This window comes from Phocoena phocoena, chromosome 16 (genome assembly GCF_963924675.1).
Source record: "Phocoena phocoena chromosome 16, mPhoPho1.1, whole genome shotgun sequence".
In the NCBI taxonomy this organism is placed as follows: Eukaryota; Metazoa; Chordata; class Mammalia; order Artiodactyla; family Phocoenidae; genus Phocoena; species Phocoena phocoena.
The window spans coordinates 34,030,568-34,051,871 of NC_089234.1; the positions used below are offsets into that span (position 1 = coordinate 34,030,568).

The 21,304-nt window shown below is 37.8% G+C and overlaps 1 protein-coding gene across 1 annotated transcript in view; it reads right to left on the reverse strand.

Annotated features, from left to right (window-relative positions):
• The window catches only part of KIF11 (kinesin family member 11), a 49,064-nt gene extending 31,827 nt beyond the window's left edge, over nt 1–17,237 (reverse strand). The window contains exons 1-10 of the mRNA XM_065894317.1: nt 17,157–17,237; nt 13,151–13,283; nt 12,825–12,922; nt 12,658–12,736; nt 11,749–11,934; nt 11,497–11,621; nt 8,970–9,060; nt 8,174–8,416; nt 6,690–6,785; nt 3,120–3,208 (exon numbers count right to left, since the gene is read on the reverse strand). Of these exons, the coding sequence (XP_065750389.1) occupies nt 3,120–3,208; nt 6,690–6,785; nt 8,174–8,416; nt 8,970–9,060; nt 11,497–11,621; nt 11,749–11,934; nt 12,658–12,736; nt 12,825–12,922; nt 13,151–13,283; nt 17,157–17,233 (1,217 nt within the window). The 5' untranslated portion in view covers nt 17,234–17,237. The remainder of the gene's footprint in view (nt 1–3,119; nt 3,209–6,689; nt 6,786–8,173; nt 8,417–8,969; nt 9,061–11,496; nt 11,622–11,748; nt 11,935–12,657; nt 12,737–12,824; nt 12,923–13,150; nt 13,284–17,156) is intronic.
• Between the last annotated feature and the right edge of the window lie 4,067 nt (nt 17,238–21,304).

Sequence of the window (21,304 nt, forward strand, 5' to 3'; positions counted from 1 at the left end):
AATTATTAGCTAGAGATATTGTTAATTAAAGGAAAAGACAGAACTGAAGTATAAGAGGAGAGTTAATTCTAACAGTCTTTTGATAACTATATTAGTTCTTTATTGGAAATAGCTCTTTAAAGTAGAATGGGATATTTGAAATGCTTTTCCTATACTGAATATACAAGAGGGATGCAACATTGTTATTTAATGAATTATATAGTTTTGATAAATAATTTTTAATTGAAGTATTATTGACTTACAATATTATATTAGTTTCAGGTGTACAACATAGTGATTTGATATTTTTATACATCACAAAATGGTCACCACAATAAGTCTAGTTACCATCTGTCATCATATAAATTACAATATTATTGACTATATTCCCTATGCTTTACATTACATCCCTGTGACTGACTTATATAACTGGAATTTTGTACCCCTTAATCCCCTTCACCTCTTTTGCCCACTCCCTCACCACCCTCCTCACTAGGAACCACCAATTTGTCCTTTGTATCTATGAGTCTGTTTCTGTTTTATTACGTTTGTTCATTTGTTTGGTTTTTTAGGTTCAACATATAAGTGAAATCATAAATTTGTTTGTCTCTGACTCATTTCACTTAGCATAATACCCTCTAGATCTATCCATGCTGACATTAATGGCAAGATTTCATTCTTTTTCATGGCTGTGTAGTATTTCATTATTTATGTATCACACCTTCTTTATTCATCTGTCAATGGACACTTAGGTTGGTTCCACATCTTAACTATTATAAATGGTGCTGCAATGAACATATGGGAACATATATCTTTTCAAATTAGTATACTACCTCTCCCAGGCTTAAAGGCATGGATGGCCTTGTATAGACACATCCCCTGCGCAGACAGCATGTGCTGGCTGGCTATGGCAGGCCAGCTGGAGTGGGCAGAGGCTGGAGGGAATGATATAGTTTTGATATAGTTTTAAAAGGTCTATTAAACTTGGGATAAATCTTTAAATGTTGGCTGCAGCTTTTGTGATCTTTCTCTGACTTATGGTATAATAATTCTAAGAGTTTTTTCAGAATTAACTTTATTTCAGACCATGCCTCATGCCTATTACGAGTAAACACTGTCCTTAAAATAATGGGATGGACAAACTAAAGTTATTTCTTAATCTAAACTACATCAAAGAGATGAACAGAAGATAAGAAAATTAAGTCTGCGGTGTCCAATGTTTGACTACTAACGGCAAAAGATACCATATTAGCAAATCAAGAGACAAAACCACTTGTAGATATCCACTGGTTGCCTACTAAGCACCTATTTCCAGCATCCAGATTTCCTCTGGGGAATTACTCTCCCCTGACTGCACAGCAGCCAACCTGTATGGGGGGTGGGTGGGGGGCCTAATCCATCCCTAAATCCAGGGAATAAGCCTGACTGGCTCAAGACAATCAGGGAAATTCAACTCCTTTGCCTTTGTATTGGTTCATACAAGGACATAACTGAGGACTAAACTAATCAACAAGTGATGTTCCCCTGGCCAGTTTTGATGGTTAAAGGACAGGCAGCTTCTCATCCACATGAGAATGAATGAGAGAAGGTAGCTGTTCTGCTGCTGACCATCTCCCCTGATGAACAGAGCCAGCCCTAGAAGAAAGTTACCACTCAGGACAGGAAACAGGATCCTTGAGTTACTGGACTAAATGTCCTTGCTGTTTTAAGTCAGTTTAAGTTGGGTTTTCTAGCATTCTGATACCAAACTTAAAATATAAAATGTTTTTATTGAATAAGATATAACATATAAAAAATATTAAAATGATAGAAATAGAGACACCTGTAAAGTGAACACTTGAAAAAAAATAATGCAGCACTAGTGTGTATGGTAGAGGAGTATATCTGAAAACCAGAGAAACAGAAAAAAGACAACATTTTAAAATATCAAGTTTAAGAATTAAGTGCAAATTTACAAAAGATTTTTGTAAAAATGTTTTTGCCAACTGGGTATGGGCCATGAAAGGAACAAACAAAACTAAAGTCACATAGGAAGAATGAAAGGAGAATTATTGTTTAATACCCTACAACACACAATATAAATTTGAGCATTTGTAAAACTAACATATGAACAACAATCAGGAGGATATAGCACATTATGGTAATTGAAAATAAATGGAAAAAATGAGTTTATTAAATGATTTATATACCATTAGAATGATCATGTAATATAACATCTATAAAAGAGTAAAAGGTTATATTAAAATGCTTTTGGTTATTATCAAAAATGCCCTGTGAAAGTCACCCTCCTTAGTATCAAGGATAAACGTATTCAGGAATTTTCAAGTTATAATCCTTAGCATCCCACTCGCCTTCTGCCTCTGTTATTATTGTTGTTTCTACATAAAGCTTCAGTAGAAACTTTCCTTGAAACAAACTACTCCAGGGTTAAAAAGTGAACAGAGGGACTTCCCTGGTGGTCCAGTGGTTAAGAATCCGCCTTTCAATGCAGGGGATGCGGGTTCAAGCCCTGGTCAGGGAACTAAGATTCCACATGCTGAGGGGCAACTAAGCCCGCATGCCACAACTACTGAGCCTGTGTGCCACAACTAGGAGAAGCCCATGTGCCACAACTAAGATCCTGCATGCCGCAACAAAGACCCGACGCAGCCAAATAAATAAATAAGTATTTTAAAAAAAAAGTGAACAGATTAGTGGTTGCCAGGGGTTAGGGATCATTGGGGAAGAAGGGTTAATGAATATGACTACAGAGGGGTAGCAAGAGCAAGATGTTTGTAATGATAGGATAAATCTGCATCTTAACTGTAGAACTATAGCAAATCTACAAATGCGATAAAATGAGGTAGAATTATACACACACATTGTACTAGTGTCAGTTTCCCAGTTTTGATACTGTACAAACAGTTACTTAAGATGTGGGAAACTGGGTGAAAAATACATAGGACCTCTGTACTCTTCTTACAACTTCATATGAATCTGTCATTATCTAAAAATAAAGTTACATAAAAAGAGTTTTAAACTGTTTCATAACTACTTGTTAATGTCAAAATGAAAAGAAGCATCTATAGGAGGCACTTCAAACAGCCTATTACCAGAAAATGCTTACTTTTAGAAATTAATTCCCATAGCCAAGGGCTTACCTGAAATTTTCTTCAGAAATGTACACTCCATTTTTTTCACGGGCTGCAGCAAGATCTCGTTTCAGACGTTCTATCTCTTCTGTATACTCCTATGCAAGAAGAATGTCATGTCAGTGTAACACTTCAGTTTGGGGAAGATATGCAATAAATAAAACAAAGTTAGCCCTCCTATGTCTTTTAAAGCATAAAAATGTATGATAAAAAGTCACAACCATACTTTTCATTCAGTATTAATCTGTTTAGAATAAAGTGTTTCAACAGCTTCCAAAACTCCTTTAAATGCACTCATTATAAAAATACAGGCTTCTGAAGAAAAAACACAACCTCCAGTACCCAGGTTGGTCTCTAAATAGTATCTCACATTAAAAGGAATCAGGATTTCTTAGAGAATTGTCTGACTCTAGGACTGGGGCAAGAAACATTCAGGATGAACCTACAACATCTTGTCAAACAAAATAGGAAGAAAGCCAAAGAAGCCTAGGCTAGTGAAAAGGACTCAAGAACCCACTTAAGAGGTACCCACTGACCAAAGGCGGGACAGTTTGAACATCAGTGAGGATATTATAACTACAATTGTAGTTAATATAACTACAATTGGTAAGCACAAATATTTTAAGTCCATGAGTTTATAATGATATTAAGAAAGCTGGGAAACCAACTCATTACTCTCAAAACTGTCAAAGGAAATGAATCAAGCATTTGTCCTGCCTTTCCTATAAGAATTATACCCTTGGGTAGCTGAGGGAAAGTTCCTCTTTATAGAGGTAGTCCAGCAATCAACTAAGAAAGAATAATTGAATTAGAAAATTATCATTTTGCGATCGTTAAAGAACTAATGGATCAAGTCACTTGAATATAATCAATTCCCCTCAAAAAGAGAAAGAACCACGTTCTGTGCTTCCTAGTGGGAGAACATACCACCACCTATGAACTAGTTTGGCCAAAAATATATAAATAAATAAAACCTGAATCTATCAAGCCTCAAAATCCAACTACCAATTTATAGAAAATATGAAGAATAGAACATGTCAAGATAGTACAGGAAACTTCTACAGGACAATACAGATACTTCCACAAATACATTATATGAGGGAAAGTAGATGGAAGAAGAACCAATGTATTGAAACCTAAAGATAGATCAAAAAGTTGCAAAGGGTAAACCTTAATTAGATCCTAAAACAAACTATTAAAAATATACACTGAAACAATTGAAAATTTTAAAATGACCGAATATTTTATCATCTTAAAGAATTACTGTTAAATATTTTAGATTTAATAATAACATTAGGGTTCAAAATTTCAAGTGTCTAAATAAAATTAATGCCTGGCATTTTTATAACAATGAATATAAAATCACTGTAGTTTTCCTCAGGTCCTGACAATTTTGAGGCTCTTTATGAAAAAAGAGGTTTTCTCAAATAAACTTCCTTTAAACTGATTCCAAGAGGTATTACACTGCTGTACACCTGAAATTAACACAACATTGTAAAATCAACTATACTCCAATAAAAATTTTTTTTAAAAAGCTACAGTAATTAAAACTGTATATTAGTGGAGGGACAGACATAAATCAATGGAACAGAATAGAAAGCCCAGACATGTGCCCACACAAATATAGCCAACTGATTTTTCACAATGGTGCAAAATCAGTTTAATGGAGAAAACATAGCTTTTTCAACAAAGAATGCTAAAGCCATCCAGACACCCCACAGGTGAAAAAAAATGTACCTTGATCTAAGTCTTACGCCTTATACAAAAATCAACTCAAAATGGATCATGAAATTAAATGTGAGATGTAGAAATACAAAACCTTCATTTAAAAAAAAAAAAAAAGGAAAAAATCTTCAGGATCTAGAGGTAGGCAAAGAGTTCTTGCAATTGACACCAAAAACACAATGCATAAAAGAAAAAAATTGACAAATTAGACCACATCGAAATTATAAACACTTGCTCTGCAAAAGCCCATAAGAAGAGGATGAGAAGACAAGTACAGCCTGGGGGATAATAATTGCAAACCACGTTTGTGACAAAGGACTAGTATGTAGAATATATTAAAAACTTTCAAACCACCACAACAACAAATAGTCCAATTAGAAAATGGGCCTAAAAACATGAACAGACATTTTACCAAAGAGGGTAACAAACAGCAAATAAGGACATGAAAAGACGTTCAACATCATTAGCCAGTACAGAAATGTAAGTTAAAACCACAGTGAGATATTATTTATTACCTATCATACGCATCAGAATGATTAAAATAAAAAATAGTTACAACACCAAATGCTGGTAAGGATGTGGAGAAACTAGATGACTCATACATTGCTAGTGGGAATGTAAAATGGTATAGCCGCTCTGGAAAACAGCTTGGCAGTTCCTTAAAAACTTATCATTCAATTACCATACAACACAACAATTATACTCTTGGGCAATCATCCCAGAAAAATGAAAATTTATGTGTACACAAATTACTGTAAACAAATGATCAAAGCAGTTTTATTTATAATTGTGAAAAATTGAAATCAGCCCATATGTCTTTCAACAGGTGAATCTGACAACTGTATGTATGGTATACACATACCATGGAATATTCCTCAGCACTAAAAAGAAAAATCTATTGATATGCACAAGTCAGGTGAACCTCCAGGGAATTATGTTGAGTGAAAAAAAGGCAATCCCAAAAGTTTGCATACTATACGATTCCATTCAATAACACTTTTGAAATGGCAAAGGTTTAGAAATAGAGTACAGATAGTGGATAGCAGAGATTAGGGACGGGAGGTGAAAGTGGGAAGGAAAAGATTATAAAAGGGCAATGAGGAATCCTTATTATGACGGAACTGTTCAGTATCTTGACTGTGGTGGTGGCTCCATGAACCTACACATGTGACAAAATTGTATAGCATTAACTAAACACACACACGTGAATACAAGGAAAATTGGGGAATAAGATCAGTGAGTTGTTATTAATGTCAATATCCCTATGGTGATTTTTTACTATATTGTTTGATAAAATGTACAAAGGATCTCTCTGTATTATTTCTTCCAACTGCATGTGAATCTACAGTTACCTCAATAAATCTTCAATTAAATAAAAAAAAAAAAACTATTACCAAGAAAAGGAAAAGACAAGCCAGACTGGGAGGAAATATTTACAAATCTCATAAAGGGTTTGTATCAAGAAGATATGAACAACTCTTTACAACTTAATAAAAAGACAACCCAATTAAAAATTGGGCAAAGGATTTAGTAGACATTTCACATAAAAGATATACAAATGCATAATAAACATGTGAAGATGCTCAATATCATTATTCATTAGGGAACTGCTAATTAAAACTTCCTTGAAGCACCATTATATACTTAAATTTTGCTGACTTGATAGAGCTGGTAAAGTCAACATATTAGCATTAGAAAAAACATTTTAACACATAGGGTATTTAGTTCAAATCATTAGATGAAAAGCCTTACCATAGGCAATTTAATAAATTTTTTTAACAATTATCTACTTCAGCTCCTCATTTTCACATTTGTCAAACAAGATTACATTACTCCACAAAAATTCACAAATACCTTAATCAGAGCTTTTTTGGTGAGTTTCTGGTTAACTTCAGGCTTATTGAGTATGTTCTTTGCTCTGTGAGCATATTCCAATGTACTCAGAGTTTCCTGTGATGAAAAGAAAAGGCCAATTACTGAAAATACTAATTTTCAACAAGAGAAGCCACCGCAATGAGAAGCCCACGCACCGCAACAAAGAGGACTCCGGGCTCACCACAACTAGAGAAAGCCCGCATGCAGCAAAGAAGACCCAACGCAGCCAAAACTAAATAAATAAAATTAATTTAAAAAATGTTTAGACTTAGATTTTGGTGATAGTTGCACAGCTCTGTGAATACAGTACAATCACTGAATTATATACTTTTAATGGGTGAATTTTATGGTATGTGAATTATATCCCAATAAAGATATTTTTTTAAATGAAAGGGGAGTTAGAGACCTTATAAAAGCTTTTCCTGATTCCATTTAAAGCACATAACCCAATACAAGATTTTACAAGATTTTACCATCTTGGTTTTCCTACCTGTTCCCACACATCCAACCCCATCTTCAGTGCTCTCTAAGCAGCCTCTAAAACAGCAGCGTTCACTTAACCCACTTCTAAGTCCTGAATTAGACCATCCACTGCTAATGACCACAGCAATTTTCTTTGAAGACTGTGTGGAAAAATGCAATTAAGTAACTAGTGTGGTTTTTTTTTTAAATTGGGGTATAATTGCTTTATAAAGTTGTGTTAGTTTCTGCTGTACAGCAAAGTGAATCAGCTATATGTATACATATATCCCCTCTTTTTTGGATTTCCTTCCCATTTAGGTCACCAGAGAGCACTGAGTGGAGTTCCCTGTGCCTTACAGTAGTTCTCATTAGTTATCTATTTTATACACAGTAGTGTATATATGTCAATCCCAATTCATCCCACCCACCCCCCTTAAGTAACTATTTATTTTATTTTATTTTTTTTAATTTTTGGCTGCATTGGGTCTTCGTTGCTGTGCGTGGGCTTTCTCTAGTTGCGGCAAGCGGGGGTTATTGTTCGTTGCAGTGTGTGAGCTTCTCATTGCGGTGCCTTCCCTTGTTGCGGGGCACGGGCTCTAGGGTGCGCAGGCTTCATTAGTTGTGGCACGCAGGCTCAGTAGTTGTGGCTCACAGGCTGTAGAGCACAGGGTCAGTAGTTGTGGCACACAGGCTTAGTTGGTCCGCGACATATGGGATCTTCCCAGACCAGGGCTCGAACCCATGTCCCCTGCATTGGCAGGCGGATTCTTAACCAGCATGCCCAGGAAGTCCCAGTAAGCAGTTTTTTAAGATTAAAAATTGCCAGAAAGGAGAAAGACAATTTTTCCAGTGGTGTCCTCCTCTACATGTCCACATGCAATGCTCAGATTCTTTTTACTGTAGTATAGAATGAATGAAGCCAATTGATGAACTTTAAAAATATGTGATATTAAATAAGAATTATAGCTACTACACTTCCGGATACCTTTCAAAGAGCTTACCTCAAGATTGAGAGATGCAGGAGAAACTGTTGCAATTATAGATGTTCTTGTACGTCCCCCAAGAGAGTCCTGGAGGATTCTAGTTAGTTTAGATTCTCGATAAGGAACATGAGGTGTTCTTTCTACAAGAGCAGTAATAACCCTTCCCAAAGTCAACAGGGATTGATTGATATTTCCAGCTTCCCGAGCTCTCTTGTCAACTGCTCCAGAACGTCCAATATTTTCACTTCCTGCAAGATCAACCTTAAATTTAAAAAATAAAAGTAAGTTCTCAGTCTATTGGATTTGGAATAGAAGACTTTCATTCTCATATTGTACACAAATATATTAAATAGCCAGTAATTTTTCTATAATTAACAATCCACTACAAACCTAAAAACCCAGTGACTAAAAAAATATTGTCTATAAATACAAACCTTCAAGCTGCTTTATGAGGTGATAAAGAATGAAACATTGGACTAGAACTACCATCTGACCTAGCAATCCCACTTCTGGGTATGTATCCAAAGGAAATGAAATCACGATCTCAAAGAAATATCAGCACTCCCACGTTCATTGCATTATTCACAATAACCAAGGTATGAAACAGCCTTAGTAACCATTGATGAATGAACAGATAAAGAAGATGTGATGTGATACACACATACACACTTGAATATTATTCAGCCATGAGAAAGGATATCCTGCCACGCTGTACATTTTAAATACTTAATTTTATTTGGCAATTATGCCTCAATAAAACTAGAAAAAAAAACCCAGAAAGAATGAAACAGTGGTTATTAAGGTTGATGCTTACCAAGTTCAACTTTCCAATTTTAACAAGCTCCTCTCCATCAGTTGTAGTTTCTTTCATATGTATGGTAACAGAGAAAACTGAGTGGGAACGACTAGAAAACAAGACCAAGTTGCCCAGTCATTATACAGAACATTATTTGCTTTCTATAAAATATTGAAAACAGCAAAGAAAGATCTAAATCCACCAGGGTAGAAAAAGATAGTATCAGAGAAGATACCAATAAGATTTTGGAAGACAGTGGATGAATAGAATGCTAGGTTTTTGTTTTCTTCTACCTGCCCCCCGCAGGGGAGATCCCAAAAGGGAAGGATTGCAATCGATCTTTCTATTTATAAGAACCACTTGAGGGGCTTCCGTGGTGGCGCAGTGGTTAAGAATCCGCCTGCCAATGCAGGGGACACGGGTTTGAGCCCTGGTCTAGGAAAATTCCACATGCTGCAGAGCAACTAAGCCCGTGCACCACAACTACTGAGCCTGCGCTCTAGAGCCCGAGAGCCACAACTACTGAGCCCGCGCGCCTAGAGCCTGTGCTCCGCAATAAGAGAAGCCGCTGCAATGAGAAGCCCGCACACCGCAACGAAGAGTAGCCCCCGCCGCAACTAGAGAAAAGCCCACGCACAGCAATGAAGACCCAACGCAGCCAAAAATAAAAAATTTTTTTTAAAAAAGAACCACTTGAAATATGTCATTACCATAAATTCAAACAGCACCAGGCAAGCCATCTGATTACTCCCCTTCAAAGCCAATTGTTCTAAAAGTACATTGCTCTGCTTTGAGAATGTCATCAAAGATAGGTAGCTCCTTCCACTGAACAGCAGAAATTAGTAAACAGTATTTACCAAAACACTACAAGATAATCACTGCTAGACTATAAAGTTTTCCAAAGTCTGTCTTATGCTGTATATTGACATTCAACTTTTATCTGAGAGATATCAAAATCATATAGACAACCAAAGACGTCATTCCTTTCTGCATCAATGACATTTGGCATATGGTAATTTTTAATTTCCTCATTTGTACTTTTCACGTTACTTGGAAAATTTTACAATAAGAATCATTTTTACAAAATTATTTGAATTATTTTATATAACAGAAAAGAGGAAGGGCACATGGAAAAATATAAACTATAGATTTGAATTATAATATGCATCTCATGTTCTCCTACCATAATTTACCCATTCCTAATTGAAGATTATGGAATTAATGCAATTAAACACAAAAGTCAACTCTGATTTTGGAAAAGTGAATTATGTTTTCCTTCTCTTTATCACATACATTCATAAGAAGAGATCTTTATTCCAGTCTATGTACGAAAAAGGGAATCCTTAATTATTCGAATTTACAGAATAGGAATTTTATATTTCAGAGAAAAGTATTTAGAGAAAAGAAATTTTGTTAAGTTCATTCCTCCAAATTCTAAATAAAGTTATAAACCAATCATTTAATGAAAATGGAAATTTCATTCTATGATTGGTTTATAACTTAAGTTTTTAAATGGAAAGCTATTATAGGAAAATTTAATTAAAATTGTAATAGCACACATAATTCCATGATCTTAATTACTTTCATCTTATGCTATTTTTCTTCTTTCTTTAAATGCATACATATTTTTACAGAGTTGCAATTATAATCGTTATAGCATATTGTAGAAATGTCCAACTATAAGAGAGCAAAGAAACGAGAGCCCTAAAAGTCATTTTGTAGCTCAGGGAAAATGATATTCAGATAAGTTTAACTACCTGAAGAAACATAGTTAACTGCAGAACTGGAACTAAACACAAATATCTAACTCCTAATCCATAGCTCTTTCAATTACATTCTGATGTTTCCTTCAAAGACTAGCAGAAAAAAAAATCACCTCTGACTTAGTGAACTGCATTTGGAGAGTTTGGGATGCATCCTATAAGGGGTACTATCAAATATGCCCCTTTCTCCTCTTAAAAGCCAGTGTTAGTGACCATTTGTCTTCCTACATTAAAATGAAGCCATTTGAAAAAAAAAAAAAAATCACGTTGCACAACCTAAATATATAAAAAATTTGTCATTTATACCTCAATAAAGCTGGAAAAAAATAAAATAAAGTCATTTGATTTTCCTCTAATCCTTACTCAAATCAGGGGTTTTCAAACTGTGTTCTCAGTATACTGAGAAGCTCCAGAAAAGTGCTCAGGGCAAACCTTCCTAAGGCTGAGGAGGTCAGCCTCTGAGCATCCTACTGCCAAATCAACTACAGCAGCCACATTTTAATCTGGGCTCCCATGCATAATTTCATTTGGGAAAAGAAATCTTCTCCTTTAAAAGACTTAATACTTCTGCTCAAGTTCAACTTGTCTTTGTTCTCCTTTCAACATTCTCCCAACATTGGTGCTCTCCCTATAAATCTCAAGCCAATTACTAAGGCATGCAATCTAGCATACAATCTAGACGTGTGACTCACATACCTTAACTCACCCCACTGTGATTCCCCAAGTTCATAATTCTTCTTAAAAAGGAAATGGAGCGGTGGGGGAAACAATGGCTTTCTCACCTAGAGTAGGCATTCATCAAAGTTGCTGCAGTTGTCCTTTTTGCTGCCCCCTTCTCCAAAATTTGATAGACTTCATCCTTGTTGTGTACTGTAATTTCTTCTAAACCTTTGATTATCACTCCCCTCTGACAAAATATCAAAAAAGCATCCATTAGATTGGTTTTAAAAAAAAAATATATATATATATATAGACTTCCCAAAGTATCACACATTAACATTTGGAGTCATTTCATTCTCAAAAACTGAAGTTACCTTGTTACGGGGATCATCAAACATCTGTAGTCTCTCAGAAACGTCAGAAGATGGATTAAGGAGATCAAAAAGCTCTTCATTATAGATTTCCAACAGTGACACTTTGACTGAAAATTCAGTACCATTATCAGTAAGTTTCTCAAAAATCTGATGAAGAGTACGTGGAATTATACCAGCCAAAGGATCCTGAAATTGTAACATTAATAAAGACTTTAAAGAATGCCAGTTACTGCAATAGTTAAAACACATATAACAAGGGCCTCCTTTATAGTATATTTAAACATAAGTATGTCAAAACAGGTTTAAAAACAAAACTAACCTGTTGGAGAAGCCAAGCCATTTACAACAGTCTGTTTAATAGTAATTATTCTTCCTTACACCTTCCACAAATCTGTCATTCCTGTCAGCCACTTTATGCCTGAGCATTACACAGAAACCAATTGAACCAAGCTACTTATAAAGCCAATTTCAATAATCCTTTCCAAATTTTCTCATGAGAACATAACACCATCATTTTAATCAGAAGTGGTTCATCTAACAGTATATTCTCTAATTCTGACTAACTTTATGATACTAACTCCCGCACTGCAAGGTTTTCCCCTTCAAGCCCTACTCACATTCCACTTTCCCACAATAGTCTGCTCCAACTATTCTCTCCGAAACAGACCGTTCTCTTAACACTTAACTGTGCCATATGTATTGCTCCTCTCTCTCCCAATAAGAATGTATGTTTCTTAAACAAAAGCCATACCATATACTTTAATTTTACTGTAGTAGTAGTTTATCCTAAATTCATGTTTGACATGGGTACTCTGATCTTTTCCATTTCAAGACAGGCCTTCAACCAAGTTTTATTTGGATATACTTCAGCCACTTTAGAGACAGAAGTCTGTTATAAACAATAAATACCTCCTCCCAAGTATATTCTTCATTAGGTGACCTTTCACCTTCCATTGTAAAGGTTTTTCCAGTGCCAGTTTGGCCATATCTGTGAAAATTAACAAAAGTGTTAAACAAAAGAATGAATACATGCATCTAAACCTTTTCATCAATTTGAAAAATAGTGTTTCACTCACGCAAAAATAGTGCAGTTATAGCCCATAATAACTTCATCCAGAATTGGACAAACGACACTTCGATAAACGTCAATTTGTTTAGTAGATGCTCCAAAAACCTATCCAAAAAAAAAAGGCATTTCTTAAAAAAAAAAACACTTCAGAATTACTTTAATAATTTTGTTTTTAATATATTAACTTATTCAGCCCACTAGAAACCATTTGACAACTTAAAGGATAAACTGAAATTTGTAACTATACACTAGAACCTACAGAAAATATGTGTACTAGGATAACTTTACATTAGTGAATAATAAAGAAGTAGAAGCATTTTAGGAAGTAAGTACCATATCAAAAGTATATGTTTTCCTTGAACTTTTGTCGGCCAATCCTCCAGTTCGTACACTAACTTCTTTCCGTATGTGATCACATTCTACTACAGAATGGGCATTAACTTTCCGCTCTGCCAAATTAAATGGTCTGTAAAAAGAAACACAGAAGGTTATTCAAGAACTCTTAGTTATCTGGTTATTGATGACATTTTTGTTAATACCTCAGACAAGAACAATGTGAAGCTTTAACTACACTGTTGGTGACAGAGATTAAATGAGGAGTAAATGACACTGCTAAGGCAGACAGCAGAATTTTAAGGGTTTCAATTCCCAGAAATAAAATTAGTTTTTTAAAAAGTTTTGAAAGACATGTACAATTTTGACAGTTTCTTGGAGTAGATACTAACAATTAACTTGTAAAAAATGCCAAACTTATTTTTTAGAATTCTATTTCCACTGTTCTTAGAATCCAGTTAAGTTAGGTTATGATGTAGTAGAAACAGCATACCAGATACGCGTTCAAAATATTAACCTGCCAGTGGATAAATGGCACAAAATAAAAAACAGATTGAAATAATGACTAATACGTTAAGTGCTTACTAGGTGCCAGGTACTCACTGTTCCAAGTGCTTCACATGTATTAACTGTTTGTCCTCACAGCACTGTGAGGTCTAGTGGGGAACAGTGACATAAAACAAGTGATTATAAGAGAGGTGATGTTTAGAAAGGGTACGTAAAAGGTAGGAACATACAGCAAAAGTTTAATGTGGCCTTAATTGGGACAGGGTGGGATAGGGGAGAGGCATGGGTGATGGGAAAGACTCCCTGTGAAGTAATCTAAGATAATAAATGCCTCCTGAGGCATTTCAGTAGAGTGAGGACTCTCCATCCAGTCTGCTTGGGCAATGTAGCCCTTTGTGCCTGTCTTCTCATTTGAAAATTAAGGTTGGTAATAGTAGCAACCTCACAGTGTAGGGAAAGAAATCCTGTTTAATTTATTGTTTCCCCAGTGTCTACGACTATGCTTAGCACACGGTAGGCATGCAAACATCTGTTATACTACACTGCTTAATAAATGTCATCCTAAGGGGAATGATGGGAAAGCTAAAAAGAACCATAGTCCACAGAATAGCATCCATAAGATATGGATATACTTAACGCACATCTGGGCCAAAGGGAAAGGTGTACTCTTGACCTGAGTTCATTTTTCCCATTCATTATCACATACTGTGACAGGAAACACCAGATAGGAAATTATCTTTCCCCTCATTACTAGACGAACCAAGTTGCTATTTATTTTAAGAAGGATACCTCAATGTCCTCTGGCATGCCCCACCCCCTAGCATGTTTGACCGGTCAGAAGACCAAATTTGTGATCCTGGGAAATTTAACTCAGTAACTTCCAAGTAATATCTGGTCATGCTGTCATTTGTCAAATGTTCTGAAACCTACACAATGCACGTAAGTCACAGTATGCAGTATTATTAAAAGTTCAACAAAATTAGGTCAAAACCAACTTGTACTGAGGTAGGACAAAAGTATCAAGTGGAATGAATTCCTCTCATATGGTTAAAGCTTTTCCAATTGGTCTAATCTCTTGCCTGGATGTGTGATTAAGTTACAAATGAATACCATTCAAGCTGTCAGGGCAGAGTAGTAGAAATTCACACAAATCACACATTCCTAAGAGTTATCAAAGCTCCCAGAGAAGCTTAAGGGACTGTTTGCACTGCAATAAAGAGTGCTGCTAAGCAACTATTTTCCTATCCAGACTTCTTTAATTAGATATTGCAAGGTTTCTGCTGATGACACTAGCAAACCCATCAATTTTAGTTGGCCTCAATACAGTATATTAAAATTCAAACAACCAAAATGGTAAACAAAGACTGAGGATTTAAAAAAAAAAAGTCGTGTCCAGCAGACTTTTTGAATGAATTGCTAAATCCATTCATTCATTCCATAAATATTCATAGAGTTGTTGTACAAGTAAAGAACATCATAAAGATTGTATTCATTGTAACCAAGTAATGCAGTCATCTCTCTTCAAATTTTGCTGATCTCTTAGGCTACAATAAACTGTGCCAATTAAAAGTTTAAAACTGGGGGAAAAAGGCTTCCCTGGTGGCACAGTGGTTAAGAATCTGCCTCCCAATGCAAGAGACACAGGTTCGAACCCTGGTCCAGGAAGATCCCACATGACACGGAGCAACTAAGCCCGTGCACCACAACTACTGAGCCTGCACTCTGGAGCCCGTGAGCCACAACTACTGAAGCCTGCATGCCTACAGTCCGTGCTCCACAAGAGAAGCCACCGCAATGAGAAGCCCGCACACCGCAATGAAGTGTAGCCCCCGCTCACTGCAACTAGGGAAAGCCTGTGGGCGCAGCAGCAAAGACCCAACGCAGCCAAAAATAAATAAATTTAATAAATTAAAATAAAAAAAAAAAACGGGGGAAAAAATCAGAGAAGAGTATGTGACAGAAACCACATGTGGCCTGCAAAGCCTAAAATATTTACTATCTGGGCCCTTTACAGAAAAGATTTGACAACCTCCGAGGGCCTCATAAGTTGTTTATTTAGTAAAGTTTAAGGACATGTTTCCATTAAGAAGGCTATTTGAAAAAGAAAAAGAAAAGGCTAACTTGAAAAGAAAAACATCTCTTTATACTGAAGTTATTGTAAACATTAGACACAACCTAAGCACTTTTCATTAGTGATAAAGTAAAAGAAATCTCTTTTAAGTTAAGCCTTGAAATGTATGGAGATAATAAACATGAAGTTCAGGATAATGTTTATCTCTTGGGGTAGAGAAAAGGGATGCGGAGGGATACGCTGGGACTGTAGATGTAATCATTGTTCTGTTCCTAATCTGGGTGATGGATACGCAGATGTCTGTTTCATTGTTCTCTATAACTTTTTATAGGTCTGACATATTCTGTAACTAACAAAAAAAATGAAATTAAAGAAAATGAAGCCACACAGAAAAGGTAATACCACTTGACTTTACTAAACGATCAAAATCATCTAAAACTTTGCATTTGAATATAGGCTGTTTTTCTAATCTTCAAAACAAGTAACTATTAGCAGAAGCCCTAGAGTGCAGCTAGAATGTAATTGGCTAGACTTAAGGTTACCACCAAATGTCTTCTACTTTAGAAAGTTAGCTATTACCTTTGATATCTACAACTCAAGTCACCAAAGCTGTGTAGGCAATAACCTAAGAAAGTTTGTTAATACACTTTTTAAATAACCTTTTAATTTTAGAATACGTTTGGATTTACAGAAAAGTTTCTGATAGTTGGTAGTTTTTAAAACAACAGCAGCAAAAACAGACATACAAAACACACAAATACCAGTAAACTATGGAGGGCCGCAAGTATCTTCAGGTATGTCCTTCCTCTCCTAGCTCATTTTAAAATTGGGAAGTGATATGGAAACCACTGGGAAATGTAGCAGAACTTAAGTTTTCTCCTTGATCTTAAAAACATAAACTCACTCTACAACTTAATTTTTAAATTTTAAATACAGTGATGTTTACTTGCTTAGTAGGGATTAAGGAAATACTGCATCTAGAATAAAGAGAAGAGGGGACCGATTACGTTTTTAGAGGTGATGGAGAGGATGATAATCCCAACATAAGTGCTAAAACATCTGTAAAGTAGGTGTGCAGTCATCTCCAAACGGACCAACTGCAAGGAGGGACACCTAAATCTTTGTCGACAGTAGTTTTTTTAGAAAAGAACACATTTCACTAAAGAAGGGCGACCAAATTCTCCTTCTCAATAGCAGTTTAAACTATAAACTCAGATATAAATTCCTTTCTTCTGAAAAATAAAGAAAAAATACTAATTTACTCCTCACAGCAACCTGGTGTCATTTTATCAAACAGAACGCAGATAACTATGAAACAGGAAGGTCTGGTCCCTTCAGAAATTGCAAACAAAAGCCCTCTCTCGGACCGCGCAGGAAGGAGCCCTGCAGCAAAGCCCGGGGCTCGGAATCCTGCCAAGCTCGGCCTACCTGCATCTCACCACCACTTGGATGTTCTTCCCCTTCTCATCTTTCTTCTTCGCAGATGAATTCGGCTGAGACGCCATGACGGTCCCCGCCGAAAAATCAAGGCCTGGTCGCGGACTCGGGCGCCGTAGGGCGCGGAGCGGCTCGGCGGCCGGCGCGGACCCGGGTGCCCTCCTCCCCTGTCGGGTGCTGGCGTGGCCGGGGAAATCGCTCTCCACCAGGGACTGTGACTGGCCCCGGCGTCTGTCCTCCACCCGCCCGAGCCTTCGAATCACCAACCTAGTATCCGCCCGAAGCCCAGGAAACCAAGCAACGACTCGGCGCCTCAATTTGAAAAAGGAACCGAGTCTCCGGGCCAATTGCAGCGCAGGCGCGCAAGGCACCATGGGACGCGGTGTAGACACCAGATCCCGCTCCCGGGGCGTGGCCCGCTGGAAAGTAAATAGCAGATCCGACCGTGCCCTCCTGGAACTCGTAGTCCAGTGGGAGAGACGCCGGACTTGGTAGTGTCACATTTAAACTTGCTCAATTTGGTCAATTATATCGCGTCTCTAAACCAAAATTTTCTCGTCTTCAAAATGGGAATAATAGCAACCGTCTCAGAGAGCTGTGTGAGAATTAATGAGGTGGTGCGGGTAAATAGCTTAGACTAGAACATGGAAGCGCTCAGGAAGGCTGGCCGTGATTGTAATTGTTATTAGAGAATTGTAAGAGAATGCTGTGGAAGCACAGAAGAGAGAGGTCCAAAGGAAGCCCCTTTCTCGGAGGAAACGTCCAGACTAGTTTTGAAGAATAATTAGGAAGTGTTAAGGCTACCACGGGTACGAAATCGTGATGAAAAGGACACTGAATGTTACTTTAGGACTAGGAATTTATCTTTTAACTGATGAGAAATCGTCATCCCCAAATGATTCCAAGAAAGAAAACAAGATCAGTTTTGCAGTAACTGCTGCAGGCTCAGGGCGCGCTTCCCCCTGTCTACGTGGCGCAGCGTCGGGCAGGGTCTCGAGGATGTTGCGCAAACGCCCGACCCAGTCAGCCTACAAATCCCGGCAGCCCGCGCACCCTGGCCCGGCTCGCACGCAGTGACCGCTGGCTTCCGTAAGGGTACTCTGGGCGTTTCGGCAGTGCTTGGGGTGACTCGACCAGCTTAGGTGTGGGTTCTGGACCCAGGAAATAATGAATCATGGGCCTGTGCCATAGTCGGCTCTGGGAACTGCGCTTCTGGGCCACACTTAGGCCACGGGAACCTAGATATCGTAGTTTCTTTCTTTTTTTAAAAATTAATTTATTTTTGGCTGCGTTGGGTCTTCGTTGCTGCGTGCGGCTTTTCTCTAGTTGCGGCGAGCGGGGGGTACTATTCGTTGTGGTGCGCGGGCTTCTCATCGCAGTGGCTTCTCTTGTTGCGGATCACGGGGTCTAGGTGCGTGGGCTTCAGTAGTTGTGGTGTGCGGACTCAGTAGTTGTGGCTCACGGGCTTTAGAGCACAGGCTCAGTAGTTGTGGTGCATGGGCTTAGTTGCTCTGTGGCATGTGAGATCTTCCCAGACCAGGGCTGGAACCCGTGTCCCCTGCATTGGCAGGCGGATTCTTAACCACTGTGCCACCAGGTAAGTCCCAAGATACGTTGTAGTTTCTTAAGTGACAGCCAGGTGGGGTGGAAAGCTCTCAGGCCCCTTTAAGTGTTCCTCTGCTTATTAACCTCCTACATTCCCCCAAGGAAACATCTACATCTACAGCTTAGATGGATTGTCCTCTCCATCCTGCATAGCCAGGTGTCTACTGATATCTCCTCTTAGATGGCTCACCAGCATCTCACAATGGACCTGTCCAAAACAGGTCCCCCCTTTACCCCCCTTACCACCACCCTAATCTTTCTCATTTAGACACGTGGTGCTAACCAGACCTTTGATTCCTTTCTTCTCCCTGTCTAGTGCAGTCCTGTTGCTTTTATCACCTCTGCCCTCCACTCTATTCCAAGTCTCTTTTATGTCTTCCCTGAGTAACTGTCCTTAACAACCTACTTAACAGGTCTCGCTGCTTCTGCTCTTTTCCATTCCCACTGCATTCACTCAGCAAGGGAAGGCTATTTTTTAAAAACGAACAGATTATGCCTTTCATGTACTTTATAACCTTACATTAGCTTCTCATTGTATACCTAGGATAAAATCCAAACTCTTTACCATGTTCTGTAAGGCCCTTGTCAGGAAGGGAAAAATTTCTCCCTTTACCCATGCTGAATTCTTGTTGTTGGACTAATGAAATAGACACAAGATGGATTAACAGGCAGAAAAAACTAATTTTAATTGGAACACAAGGAGGTCTCATAGAAATGGGACCTAGGAAGTGGCCAAAGCAGGCAGCTTGTAATTTTTAGACAAAGAAACAATAAATTTATGAGAAATTGACAGGACAGAGAAACTTAGTTTGAGGTGCTCAATTAGCAAATAATCTAAACAGAGTTTAGGCTTGGGGTAGCAAATTAAAGAAGTCACAAAATCTGTTTATATAGGCTTCTTGCCTGAATTCCCTGTCTCTGGCGATAAGGGTGTCCTTTTACCTCTAGATGCAGGCTGTGCACCTTTCACATGAGAGGTTTATTTCCTGCTCACAGGGAGACAGAAGGGTCAAAGTGTCCCTGTGACAGTGACCCTTTCCTAAGTAACTTTATTTCCAAATCATCAATATGCCACTGAGGTACATTTTGGGGGCAGCCTATCATGGGCCCCAACACCCTCATGATCTGGCCTTGGCCCATACAAACAACTCCAGCCTCTATCCACACAGCTTACTACCATGCTCCAGAACTCCTAAGCTCTTTCCTGCAGCCAGACCTTTGTATTTGCTGTACCATCTCCCTACAACTCTCGTTTGGCTCCTTGCATGGCTTACCCATTCTCATCCTTCAGATCTCAACTCAACTTTCTCTTTAAAAATGCCCTTCTTGACCATTCTATCTAAAACATATTCCTCCTTTAATTTTCTGTCTCAAGATGCTGATTATTTCCTTCAGAACACTTACTATAATCTATAGTTACATTGTCACTGTATTGTCTATCTACCTTGCTAGAATGAAAGTTTCTTCAGGGACTGTGTTTTGTTCAATATTCCCCGACCAGGGATGGAACCTGTGCCCCCTGCAGTGGAATCACGGAGTCTTAACCGCCAGGGAAGTCCCTCCCAGTGTCTTGAATGGAGCCTTACACAAAGTAGTCACTAAAAAAATATATGAGTACATGTAGGAAATTACTTAACCTCTCTCAACCTTGGTTTCCTTGTCTGTAAAATGGAGATAATAATCATTACTATTATTGTAAGAATTAAAATAATAACATGTGTAAAGTACCTGGCACATAATAGGTCAAGAAATGTTAATTTCTTCTCCTTTTCTTTCTCATTAATAAATATCTAAACTATATTTAAGGAATTCCCTGGCAGTCTAGTGGTTAGGACTAAGCACTTTCACTGCTGGGGCCCAGGTTAGATCCCTGTCCAGGAACTAAGGTTCCACAAGACGCGTGGCACGGCCAAAAAAATAAAAAAAAAAAAACAATATTTACATTAGCTGACATTCGGGTTGATGCAAGAAATTCAAGAGTCTCCATTTGGTAATGGTTAGAGCTGCCATTTATCTAGGGCTACCATGTGTCAGACTTTATGAAAGACTTTGTGTGCACCATCTTATTTAATCTTCAGAACAACTCTTTGAAACAGAAACTAGTATTTCTCACTCTTTTATGAATAAACAGGCCAACTAAGTATATTGTCTGTAGTCTACAGCTAATAAATAACAGAGAAGGAACTCAGAATTCTTTCTGATCCCAAATCCCAGATTGTTAACTGCTATCTCCCTCACCTAATTCACCTAATTTTTTCATGTGGTCGGTGCACCTGCATCCCATTTTCATCATACCCTTATCGAGTTGCTTATTACAAGCCAGGCATTGTAGAAATAGGCTGAATTATAGTTCCTGCCCTCGAGACTAGTCTAAATCTAACGGAGATGGCCAGGGTCTTATGGAAATTTGTAAGAGTTTTGTTCCACTAGGCAGGTGGCTGTCATTGATAAGTTATTTTACACTCTCTGTGGAGCTCAAACTACTCAGGTGAGTCAACACTTCTCTCTTGAAAGTTTGCCCATGTTTAGAAATT